At 37.2% G+C, this 15,632-nt stretch overlaps 4 protein-coding genes and 1 non-coding gene across 8 annotated transcripts in view; 1 reads left to right on the top strand and 4 right to left on the bottom strand.

The window, feature by feature from the left end:
• The window catches only part of LOC111495451 (polyadenylate-binding protein RBP45-like), a 4,549-nt gene extending 1,567 nt beyond the window's left edge, over window positions 1-2,982 (bottom strand). For 2 of the 3 annotated variants that reach the window (XM_023145505.1, XM_023145506.1), the window contains exons 1-2: window positions 2,583-2,982; window positions 1,899-2,367 (exon numbers count right to left, since the gene is read on the bottom strand). In XM_023145505.1, coding sequence (XP_023001273.1) covers window positions 1,899-2,367; window positions 2,583-2,855 — 742 coding nt within the window. In that variant the 5' untranslated portion in view covers window positions 2,856-2,982. The remainder of the gene's footprint in view (window positions 1-1,898; window positions 2,368-2,582) is intronic. The other variant, XM_023145507.1, reaches the window with a different exon arrangement.
• LOC111495433 (UPF0051 protein ABCI8, chloroplastic-like) overlaps window positions 1-2,995 on the bottom strand; it is a 12,748-nt gene extending 9,753 nt beyond the window's left edge. The window contains exon 1 of the mRNA XM_023145477.1: window positions 2,964-2,995. The gene's annotated coding sequence lies outside the window, so the exon portion shown is untranslated. The remainder of the gene's footprint in view (window positions 1-2,963) is intronic.
• A 447-nt stretch (window positions 2,996-3,442) lies between these two features.
• On the top strand, window positions 3,443-4,237 carry LOC111495481 (15.4 kDa class V heat shock protein). The gene is made up of 2 exons (XM_023145549.1): window positions 3,443-3,679; window positions 3,780-4,237. Exons 1-2 carry the CDS (start codon window positions 3,535-3,537, stop codon window positions 4,043-4,045), a joined length of 411 nt encoding a protein of 136 aa, XP_023001317.1. The 5' UTR covers window positions 3,443-3,534; the 3' UTR covers window positions 4,046-4,237.
• A 604-nt stretch (window positions 4,238-4,841) lies between these two features.
• Window positions 4,842-4,913, bottom strand: TRNAK-UUU. The gene has a single exon. It is a non-coding gene; the product is annotated as a tRNA-Lys (tRNA).
• Window positions 4,914-5,859: 946 nt separating this feature from the next.
• Window positions 5,860-15,167, bottom strand: LOC111495408 (abnormal spindle-like microcephaly-associated protein homolog). 2 transcript variants are annotated; one of them, XM_023145435.1, is made up of 20 exons: window positions 14,352-15,167; window positions 13,487-13,955; window positions 13,312-13,397; window positions 13,038-13,151; window positions 12,763-12,951; window positions 12,554-12,613; window positions 12,314-12,370; window positions 11,535-11,657; window positions 11,296-11,418; window positions 10,479-10,586; window positions 10,254-10,389; window positions 9,877-10,017; window positions 9,081-9,251; window positions 8,417-8,979; window positions 8,077-8,254; window positions 7,765-8,000; window positions 7,193-7,382; window positions 6,609-6,834; window positions 6,362-6,517; window positions 5,860-6,285 (listed from the first exon to the last, which is right to left on the bottom strand). In XM_023145435.1, the coding sequence occupies exons 1-20, from the start codon at window positions 15,045-15,047 to the stop codon at window positions 6,177-6,179; spliced, it is 4,131 nt and encodes a 1,376-aa protein (XP_023001203.1). In that variant the 5' UTR covers window positions 15,048-15,167; the 3' UTR covers window positions 5,860-6,176. The 2 variants fall into 2 exon arrangements, with proteins under 2 accessions (XP_023001203.1, XP_023001204.1); XM_023145436.1 differs by having other exon boundaries at window positions 11,296-11,412.
• Between the last annotated feature and the right edge of the window lie 465 nt (window positions 15,168-15,632).

Here is a 15,632-nt window from a genome sequence, read left to right as displayed (position 1 = left end):
AAAAAAAAAAAAAAAAAAAAAAAAAAAAAAAAAAAAAAACCAAGACACATGCAAAGACTAAAACAAAATGAACACAAATGACTAGCAAACCAAAGAATTAGAACACCAAACAGAACCCACGAATGCCAAAATCTCAACTCTTAAAATTTACCGTAATTAATTCTTGTCTTACTTCCTGTCTTTCACTGAGACTTGAGTGTTTTGCACCTCAGATACAGAAGCACAAAAGGCGCATACCCCTATCCAAAAGGGTGTAAGCCTCCTAGGCATAAGCTTTGAAGAACTACAAAGCTTTCAGCTCATACCAATTGAGAACATTCACATGAAGACCAGAATATTAAGAATACAACACATTGTGCCAAATATAATGAACGCAAAATAGGTGAATAAGTTATTCATATCTTACCCATATCGGACAAGAAAAAAAACCATATAATAATACACAATAGTTATTCATAAAGAAAGGGAAACTATAAGGCATCCCATCCTAATGAACTAAATATCACAAATAGCCTCCCTGACTTAAGACGCAAGGCAACCATACTACGCCATATTGGAATTCTTGCACACTAAATTTGGCCAATCAATCACATAAAATGATTCAAACCAAGAAACGGTGTGAACCTTGAGAGAAAAACTAGAAGAGGTGAATGTAGCCAATCTTTAAATCAGAAAAACCAATATAAATAAATCTTATTTACAAAAGATGTATATACGACATAAACCTGAATGTAAATAAATCCAACACATTAAAAGAAGAATACAATGTTCAAGAGGAATGGCTTTATGAAATATCGAGCTGCAGAACGAAAAACTAACAACAAATGAAACCCATGCAGATCAAGAAATGTATCAAATTCTTTTGAAGGTAGTTGATTTGTCTAAAGAAATGGTATCCAACTATCAAGTACAACAATCCAGAACGTTAATAGAAGAATACAATGTTCAAGAGGAATGGATTTATGAAATATTGAGCTACAGAACGAAAAACTAGTATGAAATGAGAATCCATGCAGATCAAGAAATGTATCAAATTCTTTTGAAGGTAGAGGATTCGTCTACAGAAAAGGGATCCAACCATCAAGTACTGAGAATAAAATATAGGAACGTAAATCCCATAAGCCCTAAATAATAGGATGTGAAGGACAACCACACCTTTGTGGCCTATGCAATTGCTGTAGAAAGAAAGCTCAGAATCAAACTAGTCTGCTATCCCAGACTCCCAGTTGTTGGAAATTTCAATAAATCTAGCTAAAGAACCTAAGTGGCCTAAACTTTAAAAAAAAAAAAAAAATCTGACGGAATTAGACATTGCAAAATGGCAGGGGAAAAAAACCCATGCAAATGAAAGGAAAAACTAAACTTTGCAAAACTAAAGGGAAATTAGAAAAACGTAGCAAAAATACGCCACTTAAAAAGAAAGAGGTAAGACATTGGCGGTAAAAAAACTGACCTAATTGGAACAACGTACTAAAGGGTAAGCATGTCAGCTGAAATCAGTTGCGGACTCCAAACTAACAGAGCCTTTTGACACCCTGCTTAAAGAAAAGAGGAGTTTTACAAGTTAATGAATCTTTTTTTACAGTAGTTACAGTGACCAAAGTTCGAATTGGAAGTAGACGAAGGAAAAGGCATGAAAGGCTACTATTCTTCCAAGGTATAACGAGGGTGGAATTAAAATGCTAGAAAACTAAAAATAAGAGTAACGGAGAGGAGAAAAATCCAAACAAAGAACAAAAAGGTCGCGTTATATCCTGGCATATTCAAAATGAATACCAGAACTCTAAACACAATCACATCCATGCAACGAATTAATGAAGCGGAATATACTCCAAAAAAATTTTGATGGACTGTTTTGCATTAAAATGAATCCCCTTTAGAGAAAAGGAGGTATTTACTTTTCGCATATTGCTGAGTACCAGAAGTGTTCTTGTTAGCCGCAGGTCCAATTCGCATAGGCCTAGATGAACAGATAACACCATTCATCTCAGTCATCGCCCTCATTTGTTCAGTCTCGTCTCCGAACTTCACAAACCCATAACCTTTAGTGCGTCCAGTGAGCCTGTCGATCACAACCTTGGCACCCTTTACGGATGTATAACGAGCCCTGAATGTCTCTTGAAGCACGTAATCAGTAACATCACCAGCCAAATCCCCTACAAAAATTGTATATTCAGGAGAGTCATCTTGTCGCTTCTCCCCTGCTGATGCCCAGTTCAATCTGAAATTTTGTGCCCCGATGGGCATCGGGGTGCCATTATACGTTTGAAGTACTCTTTCTGCAGCTGGGCGTGTTAAGAACTCAATAAATCCGTAACCCTCGGACTGTCCAGTTTGCTTGTTCCGAATGACTTTCACGGAGGATATCTGGGGATATAGACATCATTAATTCAAAAAAAGCAAAAAAATAAAAAATAAAAAAACACCAACCGCTTCTTATCCACCGAGTTTACATTGTAATAACATGTATGCGCACAAATCTTCATATAATCCAACTAATCATCATAAATCATTCACTAAAAAAGATAGAATAAGTACATATACACGCATGATCTCGACTCGAGTGGCATTCATAGACGTACCTCGCCTGTATGAGCAAAGCAATTAAAAAGAGCGTTCTCGTCCATCCAGTATTGCAAGTCTCCGATCCAGAGCGTACGGACCTCATCGCCGCTAGCTGGCTGAGGCGGTTGGCCCTGTGGCGAGGCGGTCTGCGGCTGTTGAGGCCACATCTGAGGGACAGGCTGCGTTTGAGGCGGCTGAGGGGGCATCATCATGTAAGGAGTTTGCTGTTGCTGATACTGAGGGGCCTGGTGAGGCATGTTGTGAGGGGCAACACCAGGAGCAGGCTGCATCGTATCAAAGATGTCGGAATTTGTTAAATGTGAGATACGGAGAGAGTTTGGGGATCTCGTTTGACTCGGAGAAACCCTAACCCTAGAAGTCGGAAGCAGCCAGGCCTCGAGAGAGAGAGAGAGACGGAATGGAAGGGATTTACTAAGATTTTATTTCATTAGCAAACGCTAAGAAAAAATTGAGACACGTTATCTGAAAGGGCGTGGGCCCCATACATATGTACATCTGTCCAACAACAGGCCATCATCTGCTGCTTCTCTTAATTAGGCCAATCAACCACCGAGCTCATACAATATCCAGTGGTTTCGACCACACATGATCAGGTTTGGAAACAATGAACTTTTAGGTTTTTTATAAATATTATTAATTATATATTATAATATTTAATAGTTATGGTAATATTTATTTATTTATTTAGTATGATTATTATTATTTTTTACTTAACTTCAACCTATGTAATCCAATCGCCCTCCAAAGGATTTAAACGAATAAAGAGCAACTTGATGTCACTTTGACGAAAATGCCCTCAAGTCTGCTGCAAGCCTGCAACTTGCCAAAATATCCAATTCTTCTATTTAAGGCTAAGACGAGCGTCGTTAAGACCCTATCCACTTCTGGTCTCACTGGGCCCGACGAAAGCCCGCGAAACAGAAATCTTCCTTCCCAAAGCTATCAACAATGGAGATTTCAACCTCTCATGCTTCCCTGCACAACTCACTTCCTCCTCGTCTCCTCTTTCCTTACTACCATTACGCCGTTCCTCAGAACTACGTGCACTGGGCTCAAACCTCCGAGTCTCACGTTTTCTCGGCCGATCTGCCTGGTACTTCCTCCGATTTGTCCGATTCCTTTCTTGCTGTAGGTTTCTCGTGCCGTTATTTGAATTTCTGAATCGTTTTTTGATTTGTAAATTTGATGCGTAGGTGTTCGGAAGGAGGAGATAAAAGTGGAGGTGGAAGATTCGCGATACCTAATTATTCGAACGCAGGCTGTGGATGGAGTTACGGTGCCTGCGAAGAGCTTCTCGAGGAAGTTTCGGCTTCCGGTTTTGGTCGATGTAGATGCGATTTCGGCTGGATTTGAGAATGGAGTTTTGGAGATTACGGTGCCTAGGTCTTTCAGGACACGCTCTGTCATTCACCAGACCGATTCTCCTGATCAACTCCAACTTCTTGCTAGGGCTGCTTGATTTGATCGGGATTCGAAACTCGACCGATCGACGATTTCGATTCCAAGTTTGCTGGTTCTGCCTTCTCTTTTCCTTTCGTTGGAAGTTCGATTAATTTCTCACGAGCAGGAAAAAAATACGTTTCGATATTGACATATTGTTAAATTTAGAATCTGTGATTGGAGGAGCTATTGATCCCAATGAAATAGATTCCTGTGGGGATCGGAACCACAACCATGTGAACAAAGATGGTTCTAAACTTTGGCGTGAAAGATACTAAATTTATAAAATGACATTGAAGTGATGAAACTCTGTGGGGATTAAACTCACGACCACATGGTTAAAAGGCACCTCGGAGTCATATAGAAAAATTACGAAAAGTCACCTCGGAGTCATATAGGAAAATTACGAAAAGTCACCTCGGAATCATAAAGAAAAATTACGAAAAGTCACCTCGGAATCATAAAGGAAAATTACGAACATATTTACACATGGTTGCCACGCGCTCTGCCACTTAACTAAGACGGCTCTAAACTTAAAGATACTAAATTTCTTTGAAGTTACAACCTGGCAAATTCCTATTTGGGAGGGATGCAACTATTTAAGTGTCTCTATCCGACCTTGCCTTGGTTTCTGCAATCCTCCACCCGACCTTGCCTGCTAGGGATAGGATTAATCCATAAGCCAACCCTCTTGCATTGCCTTGGTTTCTGCAATCCTCCACCCGACCTTGCCTGCTAGGGATAGGATTAATCCATAAGCCAACCCTCTTGCAAAAGATCTTTGATTAATCAAGTGGGAAAATTACGAACGTATTCGCCATCTGTGGGGATCGAACCCACGACCACGTGGTTAAAAGCCACGCGCTCTACCACTGAGCTAAGATGGCTCTGAACTGTGGCATGAAATATACTAAATTTCTTTGAAGTCACAAAGGTATTCGTGGTTGTGGATTTTAAGTCATGCGCTCTACCACCGTGAAAGATATTAAATTTCTTCAAATTCATAAAGGATTAGCGTCTTTGCTAACATTTCATATGAGAAAATTATGAATTAATCGCCGTGTGTGGGGATATAACCCACAAACGGTGATTAATTCATAACCCACAGACGTGGTTAAAAACCACTTGCTCTACCACTGAGCTAAGACGGCTATGGAGTTAAGCGTGAATTTTTTATTAAATTTATAATTCTAATAAGTTAATACTTTCGCGCCGAAGGCAAAAACGACGTAGTTAGAAGCCACGCGCTCTATATGCTCAGAATCTCAGAATCTCAGAATTCACCTAGTAAATTACTAAAAACAATTAGGAGTGTTTAATAACATTAATATTTGGTTTTACTCTTAATTTGTGATAAAATTTTCACCTTTTTTCCTAAACAAATTGAATTTAAGTACAATTTTAAAAATAAAATTTAAGTTTTTTCAAAAGGTTTTTTATCATTCAAACTTAACTTGATTTTTTTAAAAAAATGTCTACCTTAATTTTAAAAACATAGAACAAAATATAAGTCTTAAATCTTTTTAAATATATATAATTTTGATTTTAAATGCTCAAGGCTATTATGGTAAAATTTACACGACACTATCAGAGTGGGAAGGCCAACCTTGTAATTAAAAATTTTATCGACTTGCCTTTGTCTCAAGGAAACTGATTACTTTAACAAGAGAATCAATGCCCTTTTGGGCTTCAGAAGGCACCAAAATTGAAGTTTGATATTTTGGAGTCCCAAAGGCCAATTCACCATTCACAAAAAGCCAGATCAAGAGCAGGTGGCTTCTCATAAGTGTAGCTGGACATGCAACCAATCACATCAGCGCCAAGAAATCAACATAAAAGTAAGCAAGAACCGTTCTATCACACAGTAAATTGTAGTTGGACTGCAAAAAGATGCTTGCAGCCTTTTCACAATATTCAAAATGCTAAATATCTCAACAACGTCTAGGCGTTGGATTGTGCATAAATCACGCACACCAAGTACAGATTTCCCACCCACAGGCCACAGCCACAGGCGTTCAGGTTTGTCAAGAGCCTAATCTTGTTAGCAGTGGTAATCTGTACACTATGCTCTAATAAATCTACATCTCTTAGTTCTATGGACATAGTCTAAAAACATTTCTCCATGTTAAGGTTAGGCCTAGCAAACAGATTTAATGGTAGCGTGGCTGAGCGTTACCATTTGTTATCAACTTTAGAAGTTCAACAGCTTCTTTCAATCGTCTCTCTATGCTTTCTCTCCCATCAAGACCCCGAGCATTTCTGCATGAAAAATAGTGTGATTCTATTGACATTGTTTGCCTTTCTCGAAGCTGAATTCCTTGAGTTAGAATCTTACCTCTTCTCATTGCTTGCCTTTCTCGCAAGTTCCTCAGCAAGACTGTTTAGTCTCTTTAAAAGGGCACTTGACTTGCGCACTGCTTCAATGCCTTTTTCATTTCTGCAGATCCTCTTCAGAACTTCCGAGGCTATAAAGAAGCCATCCTCCTTATTCCTGAATACAAGTTATTGACAGATAGCCCTTAGTTATAATGAAAAGAAATAAATTAGAAGTATCGTAATGTTCCAAAATTATCTTAATAAACCTTAGCAGCTCCCAGAGAAGTATTTCTACGGATCCATGAGTGTCAATTAGCACTTCAATAAGATGGGGATAGCGTGATAAATTTCTTAAAGTAGAGAGCGCGTGCTTCAGGACTTCCTGATCAGGTATGCTTCGGCTGACTGACCGAATGAGCTTCAGCAAAGTACTAATAGCTCCAGCAGCAACAAGGGTTTCGCAGCATTTTTGAGAATGCCCCGTCGCCATATCTATAAAGCAGATTCGTCCACCAAATATTGCTTTTCAGTCAAATGACAAATGATTTAAGAAAAATTCAGGAAAAAAATGAACGTGTAAATTACTAGGACATCTTAATTTGGTGTAGTTGTTTTAATTTAATAGCATGCTGACAAAAGAACCCCATACTTCATCCATTAACTGCCAAATTTAACTCCTGGAACATAAATTTTGTAGTCCACGTTTTTAAATCCTTGAATATATAATTTGTAGTTCATGCTCCATACTACACTTGAAGCAGAAATAGAAACTATATTAACCGTATTCAATATGAGCAAGGATAGCGGCAACATGCATATGGGATAAAATTATCATCGACATATTACATACCTAAAGTTGCACAGGTGTGAAGAATGCCTCTAACGCTTCTCATGCTCAGCAATTCTGTAAGTGCTACAACTAATCTGTTTATAATACGCTTGCCATCATCCACATTTGCAGCAGAGTTTTGCACTCTTAAGCACAGGTCTCGTAACTGCCCTCTTGATCCTTTTCTTGCTAGGTGACCTTTCCAGTGTGCCTATCAAATTCCAGGGAAGATAAAAATTTAAAAGTTACAGTTCATTTCTAAAATTTGAGCTACCTAATGTGTAGCTTTTGGGTTCCAGAGTTGGACACTTTTGTGGTGACATTATTGAGAAAGTAATATGACAGTTAAAAACGCTATGATAGCCCAACACTTCGCCTATGCGGTAGTAACACCGCCCCCCATAGAATGCAATATGGTTCTTTGAAGAGTACAGAATGCAATATCTACTTCGCTATATTAAACCGACATGGCGTCACAATGTTAGGAGTCAAGACAGACCTAGCAACCTCTTGGACTTCTCCACTACCGTGTGAATTCTTTTGACAGCATGTAACTGATATAACGTTAAACAATATAAAACTATAACACTTACTTGGATCAAGACAATACGATGTCTTTCTGTAGCAGCCCTTCGTCTAGATATCCACCCTCGGACATGAGACTGGATGACTATTGCGGACCTTGATCTTGATCTAAGCAATAAAACTCCCTTCCACCAACGTTGCAGTTTAAGAATTGAACTTAAAACTAACTTCAACTCAAACATCTTGCAGCTGCCTCTGGATAAATTGCCATTGTTAGACGCTGAACGAAGCTCAGAAGCCGCACCTAAACAGTAAAGGGGTATGAGAAATGGAACTAAAACAAAAACATAAGACTATCATTAAACGTGTAGACACTATACCTAATAGCTTCATTCGAGCAATTTGTCCCCTTAAGTGTCGTTGAATTTCTATAGCTGCATGTCTATGCCTACGAAATGCTATCCGAGTAATCATGCAACGCGTAGCAGTCTGGATCTTTATGATGGACTGTCTCTGCAGCAAAAAATTCTTTCGTGCCAGCCAACGACGCCAAAAACTCTATATCAATCAAACAATTCACATCATTTAATTATGTCAAATATTAGCATTAGAACAAATAAAACATGTGTTAAAACATATATAGAACTTTCAAGAAATGAAATAAAGGGATCAAGTATATCATGACGAGATAGTAAAATCATAAGTCCCAATAAGACTTACTTGAACTTGAATAACGAGACGCCTATGCCTATGACCTTCTCTCCTGGCAATCCATCCACGAACCGAAGATTGAATTACAATGGCAGATGTCACTCCATTTTTGTAATGTTTATATTCTTTCCAACTTCTTAACATACGAATATTTTTTTGAATTACTATTGTGGCCCTCCTTAGACTCAGAAACTGCTTTCTCAACAACCAACCACGAAAATAACTTTGAATTTGAGTGGCAGCAAGGTGTTTGCAGAACGCTTCGCTTACCACTACATCCTTGTTCAATATAGGACACTCAGCAACTATTTGTAATTCAGATGCTTCTTTTATTTGATCACGAATGTCTATATCTCCATCTGTGATTGATGCTATATTTAGATGAGTTACTGCACGGTCACATCTGTCGATATTTAGATGAGCTACTTCACTGCTAATTTGTTTTTTTCTAATCATCCAATTCCTTGTTGCTCGTTGAATACATATTGCTGATCTCTGTAAAGTCGAGAGGCCACATCTGTACACTGTGAGTGTGCTATATCTCTCAATAACTTCGAGCTGTTTTGGCCTTTCTGTATCATCAATACAGCAACTTTTGTCATGGTGAGTTTTATTATACGACCATTTTAACTACATATTCAGAAGCAAACTAAGTAAGTACAAAACACCATACCGCATTGAAAAGCGTGAGCAGTATCTGGTTCTGTGCAAGCTGATTTCCGCCTCCTAATTAACCATGCTTTGATAGATCTTTGTAAGAAAGAAATTATGTCCGTCAAATTAATAAACTTGCGACGTTCAACCAATCTTCTGTAATATGATTGAATGATTCTAGCGGCATCTTCTGCAAAATTTTACAGAGGAATCCCAGTAAACATAAAAACAACAATAAAAGTTCAATTCTTATTTCAGTCTCTACTTTCCTACTTGTTTCATTTTCGTTCTAAAAACTTCCAAAACGTTCTCTTTTAAACTCAAAATTATTATGTTTAACTAAACAATTGTGTCACATCATACTCATTTGTGCTTTTAGTAGTGTGTATCTGGCATGTATTTAACAATGTGGACCATAATTAGTGTTTTAAGTATAGAGAGAAAATGAACCGTAATATAATAACCAAAAAAGAAAAAAAAGAAATGCGAAATTTCAATGAAGAAATAAGATTAAATCTCGTAATAGATGAACAAAATGAGGAGAAAAGATAATTAGCATCCAATGCTCAGAGAAATGTTTAAACAGTCGAGCACGGGCATAGTTCCTATAAAAGCATAAGAACCATTGTTTATTGAGTATGAAAGAACAAAAAGTCTAATTATATCAGACTTAGTCCAACCTTTTGGAACTAAGAGCATTTAAAGATTAAGAATTGATCGTTCAACAAAGAAGACAAGGAACCAACCAACAAAAAGTATACGCTAACTCGACTACAATCAAGTAATAAATATATTAATAGCTGACATCCCAATACCTTTTTGCTTTTGGTTTCTCTCTTTTCTGGATGGAAGGAATAATGAAGAGGCGTCTGGCTTAGAAAAGGATCTCTTGTTCTGTTCAACCATATCCTGCCACCATGCCCGAATAGTCTTGAATTTTTTGGCACCATCTGTTTCTGAAGGGAAATGCCAAAATTTTAAGGCAAGAGAAGACTATTGCTTAAAAACTGATTCCATGCCAAGTTTATGCTTACTTAAAGAGAGAGAATGGATAAAATTGAAAAACCTTATGTTTTATGCAGCATGTACAAAGTGCATGTACGTTTATGTCCTTATACGTACAAAAAAGAAAGCAAAATGTTTGCTTTAGGCAATCCCTTCACAAACATAAAATCAGAGTGAAAAAAGCAACCTCCAGTGTTCTGCACATCAAAACCATCAATATTTGGCGCGGCAACTGAATTCAAGACATACTGCCTGGAACAGAAATGTATTTTATTTGGGCTTTGACAATCGCAGTCCAATAGTTTATGGAAATTCAGTAGATCCTAGAAAAAAGAATCAATGTGTTTCAAGATATGAAACATGGTATGAACAATAATGGATCCAAGTACAACTCGAGCCTGTGGAACATTACCACGCTTTTCTTCACAATCAACTCTGATGCAAGGAAAGTCAACAAAATTATGACACTGCGGTCACTACACGCACCACCATACTCAAGTATATCACTGATTTGCAAAATCTGTTATACGAAATAAAGTCATAAATAATTATGCCTTGACATAATTGTACGACAGATAGACACAAATTTAAATAATACGAGAAAGCTGCTAATTTTTCAAATTCAACAATGTAATTGCTCTCAAGCCGTAACAACTAATTGTTTCAACTTTATCAGAACAAACATGCACAAAATTTCTCAAGGAGTTTGTTCATTTCCAGCATCATTTTATCCATCACTAATTTCAATAAATCTACATATCAATATGTCCCTTAATGTAAGAGGGACACGCTGCACAACAAAATATTTTCCCTTATAAAACCCTTGATGCATAGTGTAGACCATATTAGTCCCACATCCAACATGTTAGCCATATTATTTCAGCCTCCTCGAATAATTTCTCGTGCACAAGATGGCATTATAAAACACGCCCTCGGTAAGGAACATATCACAACTTTTTTTTTATTATCTTATTTTTTAAAAAGATAGGAAGTTGCTTGGATGCCTATATCTCTAAACAATCTCTTTAATAAAGCCTCATTTATTTACTTTTCCATTGTCTGATGCTTTACAATAAAATAATGTTAATATATACAATCTTTAATTTGTTTATGATGTCTCGCCATAAAAGGCACTCTTTAACATCTTGAACTTAAGTCCTTGAAGTACATTGTACCTTACTTGAGATTCACGCTTAAAAAAATATTGAATGCATTTGTCAAACACTAACCTCAGGAAAATCTCCCAACAGTGATGTCAATTTTTGCAGTAATATTAAATTATGTGCCGAGTCTGAACAATGAGTGACAGACATGATCGATTCCTCACCATTCATCTTCTGAGGATCCTGTATCTAGATGGATACATCAAGGTAAGGCACAAGCAAGGCCATCCATAAATTAGTGGAGTGAGTTCAACACTTATCAAGAAGTAATCAAGTTGGATGTTGTAACTAGATGGATGCACAACCTTTGGAGAGCTAGAACAGTGAAGATCTTTACGGAAGTAGTAATCAAGTAGGCACCAGATTGCTTTTCCATTGACCAAAGAAGAAAAGCTGCTAATCTTTATATCATAGTTCTCGCAGACCACCTGAAGTAATAGACTTTCCAAGTTTAATCAGAAGAAATAGGTTTCTGGAACGACATATTTTAACAATTGCAAGGAGAAAGGGTCAATGAAATTGACTAAATCTTTATGAAATTGAAACAGGTTGAAAACGCACCTAGAGGAGAAGGCTTCCTCAACTCAATAACCTTTCAGCTAAAACCTCTTCATAAATTCATATATTTGAAGTTTGAAACAGTGAGCAATGAATAAAAGTAAAATGAAAGGAGTTTGTAAACTGCTTTCCCCTATACTAAATCTTTATAACCCCAATCTAAAGAAATGAAATCATGTATAGCAGTAAAATTATTCTCATATTAATAAAATACGCGTCGTAATGTATGTTTCCACAACTTTCTAATTGCTAATACCTTTCACAACAGATACACGTGAAATTATCTTGAAAATTGGAATGGTTAAAAACATAAAGAAACTCAATGTGAGAAAATGGTAGGAAAAGCATGATTATAGATTCCTATAGTTGATCTGGGTAAATGCATGAGCAAAATCATTATATGTTTCCCCGCAAAACGGTAGAACATGGCTTGCGTTTACATAAAGGGGAATACATGCACCACTATGATCCTTGTTGTAGTTCTAATTTAATGAAAGCCGAAAGAGGACGGGACTGAAAGCAGTACCTGGATCCAATTCAAAAGAACTTCCAAGGGTGTGGAGTTAACAATTTCAGATTTTTCCTGTTGGATGGAAAAAAATTAAGTATATGTGAATCAAATTCGTTTTTTTTTTAAAAAAAAAAAATCTAATAAAGAAAACATTATAAAATTGAACGTTAAATAGTAACAAAGTAATGGACCAACGATTGTAGTGAGAGTGAAGAGGCCTTTAAAAGTCTAACAAAGAGGAAGGATAATACTGACCACCCCACGAATCTTGCAGACTTCTTCAACTAGAAGGTTTTTGTTGACTATAAGAGGTAACTGCATTTTTTACACAGAAAAAAAGTAAGTTATATGACTTTTGGACTTGAGAGCTACATCTCATTGACAATCAATTAGACGTTACACAGACAAGTTGAGCGATTGTTATGAAAAAAGCAAGAAAGAGAAAAAGGAGGACTTTAGAGTACCTGAAGATGAACAAACATGTTAGAGAGCAAAGAAAGGATCATTTCCTTATCTCCGTTAGCAATATCATCTTCCACAATTATCATTCCATCCTCATCGCGTAATGCTACGCCGGCCTGCTTAAGATACTGTATAGCCTTACCACAGTTCGTCAAGTTCTTCTTATGAGTATCTGATGGAACTACAATTTTCTGACAGCAGAATTAGGACAAAATTAAAAATAGGGGGGAAAACAGTTATTAAAAGCTGTATTTTCATGAATGAAAAATGACACTACCGTCAAAATCGAATAGTCATTAAGCAAAAGTTGAATGGCTCTGCAAAGTCGGACTCCATCTTGGATGTCCACAAATAAATTGGTAATTTTGAAGTCGTAATCAGAAATGGGCAACTGCAGGGCCATAAACAATTTAAACCAAGTCAGTCAATAAGGGTAGACATTATTGAATTAGTGATTTTCAATTTCCTACAACAACTATTGATGTTTGTGGTCACGGGCATACAGATTCAGGTTAAAATGATCATCCGATCATGTTATATAGAACAACTACCTGAGTGTAAGATACTTTGTACCCCATAATCACCAAATGTGCTACCAGATTACCTTCTCCATGCATTACATTTGATGATAGGAAATCTAATTGCACCAAGAGAAAAAAAATTAGGTTATAAACTTTTAAACTTACAGATTATCCGCAGAAAATGGGTGGAGCAAGTATTAATTACCATTAATCATTTGACGACTTGATTTGATGACAGATTGCGCGATGAACAGCAAAGGAGAACCCCCATCCACGCCATCGATACCATACTCAAGAGGAAGACTGCTCTGGCACTTGGCTTTATCAAGAATAAGAACTAGCAATAAAAATCTTTTCAGAATAATATTACCCAAGGCTTCATAATATCCCGGTCTATATAAACCCTCAACCATCCGGTTATAAGAATATGTCTTCGCCAGACCAGAATGAGAAAAAAACTGCTTCCCCAGTACCATTTTCAGAAATGCATTATCTTGTTCAGAGTTCACATCTTCAGTGGACAGCAAAGAATCACCACCAAATATGATGTACAATCCAATGTGAAGCCAAATTGGGTTGTAAGACATAAGGATTCTTGTGGTGCTCTCCTTCAGTCCAACGTCAGTTACAATGGGGCAATGAGCCTTCATTTTTAACCTTCCGTCATCAATATTCTGAGAAACAGAGCAGATTAAATATATTAGAAATAACGATAAGATTACTGAAGAACCCATGTAAGAATAATGAAGAACCCATGCTTTATTGATAGCGTATAAGAGACAGACTATAATAATCTTGGTCAAGCATTGAAAGGCAACATAAGGTTCAAGTTTATCACATCACAAGCCACATCTTGATTGTGATTACGGTATTGCCGCATTTGTGGCAAGAATTAGGATTATTATCACTGAAAGTTGTAACGAACAGAACACGGTACGAGTATATTCTAAATTTGGGAAAGAAATTAATCGAGCTCAAAAAGGTGAGAAAGTTCCTCTAATCGCTAATTGTTGCAGCCAAGCCAAAGAAAGGGAGAAATATAATGGGAAGGGATGTAATTGAAACCGAACCTTAGTCACTTGAGCCATGATGTCCAGAGTATCCTTGCAATTATTCGAGCTCAAGTAAACCCGCATTCGTTGCGTCAAATCATCAAAGCTACATACATCTTTCAACGACTCCCTCAACTTCACATACCTCGAATTCGAAAACTCAACTTCGTTCTCGGCGACATCGCCACTTGGAGAGCCCCACGACAAGTCTCTCTGCCTCTTCGGGCATCGCCATGCCATATCAACTCCCACAGCAGCACGACGATTGCAATCTCTCTTTCCCTTCCCCCTCGGTCCAGTGCTGCGTCCATTGTCGCCCATAGGTCCATCGCATCCACAAGATCTCGGGTTCTCAAACAAGAAATTAAGCCAAACCGTGAGAGAATTAGCTAAAGACTTCAGAGATTGTTCCTTCTTCACCTGAGCCTTGCGAGATGACTGCGATTGCTCAAGCTCAAACGCCTTGAGTTTACGGGAGGCCTTGGACCGAGCAGCGGACGAGGAAGGCACCAAAGAAGGGCGCGGACGGCGAATTGACGAAGAAGCGAGAGGAGTTCTCTTAGAAGCAGTAAAGAAATGTTGGCATGGAGATTGAAGATTGGAAATGCGGGATTGGCGCTTGGGGGTTTTGAAGTTTGAGATGTCTTTGAAAATGGAAGAGGGAGGAGGTTTAAAAGGTGAAGGAGAGGGACAAGGTAGTTCTTCTCCTTCCATGGCTGCTTGACTTGATTCTCTGCAACTCCGGTTTGAAACTGAAGATTTCTTGGTCTTTCAGGGAGGAATTGCTTGAGAAGGAGAACGCAGTTGGAGTTGAAGCTCCTCCACACTGTTCGTGTGTTTGAATTTCAAAATGCGAGGGAGAAACAGAGAAAGTCTAAAATAACTTAACAAAAATTTTGCTTTTTTTTTTTTTTTTCCCCTTTTATAATCTTTTTAAATTTATATTTATTTAAAACTTTTTTGAAGAGTGGTTAAAGAGTGAGCTTTTGTAATGCAAAATAATAAACAATAAATTGTAATTTTTAATATATTTTTAATTTATTTATTTTATAAATATCAATCTCTATTTTTAATCTTTAAAATTGTGTTGGAAGTTTATTATATTTTAGTATTTTTTTAATTGAAAAAAATCCTTAGTTGTAATATTATTTTTGATCTTACGTAAACGTTTCAAAGGAGTATAAGTCTAATAAAATATTATGCAAAAATTGAGACATAAAATGGTGTAAGATGAGGAGACTGCTAAATTCTGAAGTATTTATACTCTTGATATTGCATATGAGACAGAAAATTTTCTAT

The sequence above is a fragment of the Cucurbita maxima genome, unplaced genomic scaffold, assembly GCF_002738345.1.
Source record: "Cucurbita maxima cultivar Rimu unplaced genomic scaffold, Cmax_1.0 Cma_Scf00021, whole genome shotgun sequence".
Lineage (NCBI taxonomy): Eukaryota > Viridiplantae > Streptophyta > Magnoliopsida > Cucurbitales > Cucurbitaceae > Cucurbita > Cucurbita maxima.
The sequence above is the reverse complement of the archived record's forward strand: the minus strand, read 5'-3'. Positions and strand labels throughout refer to the sequence as shown.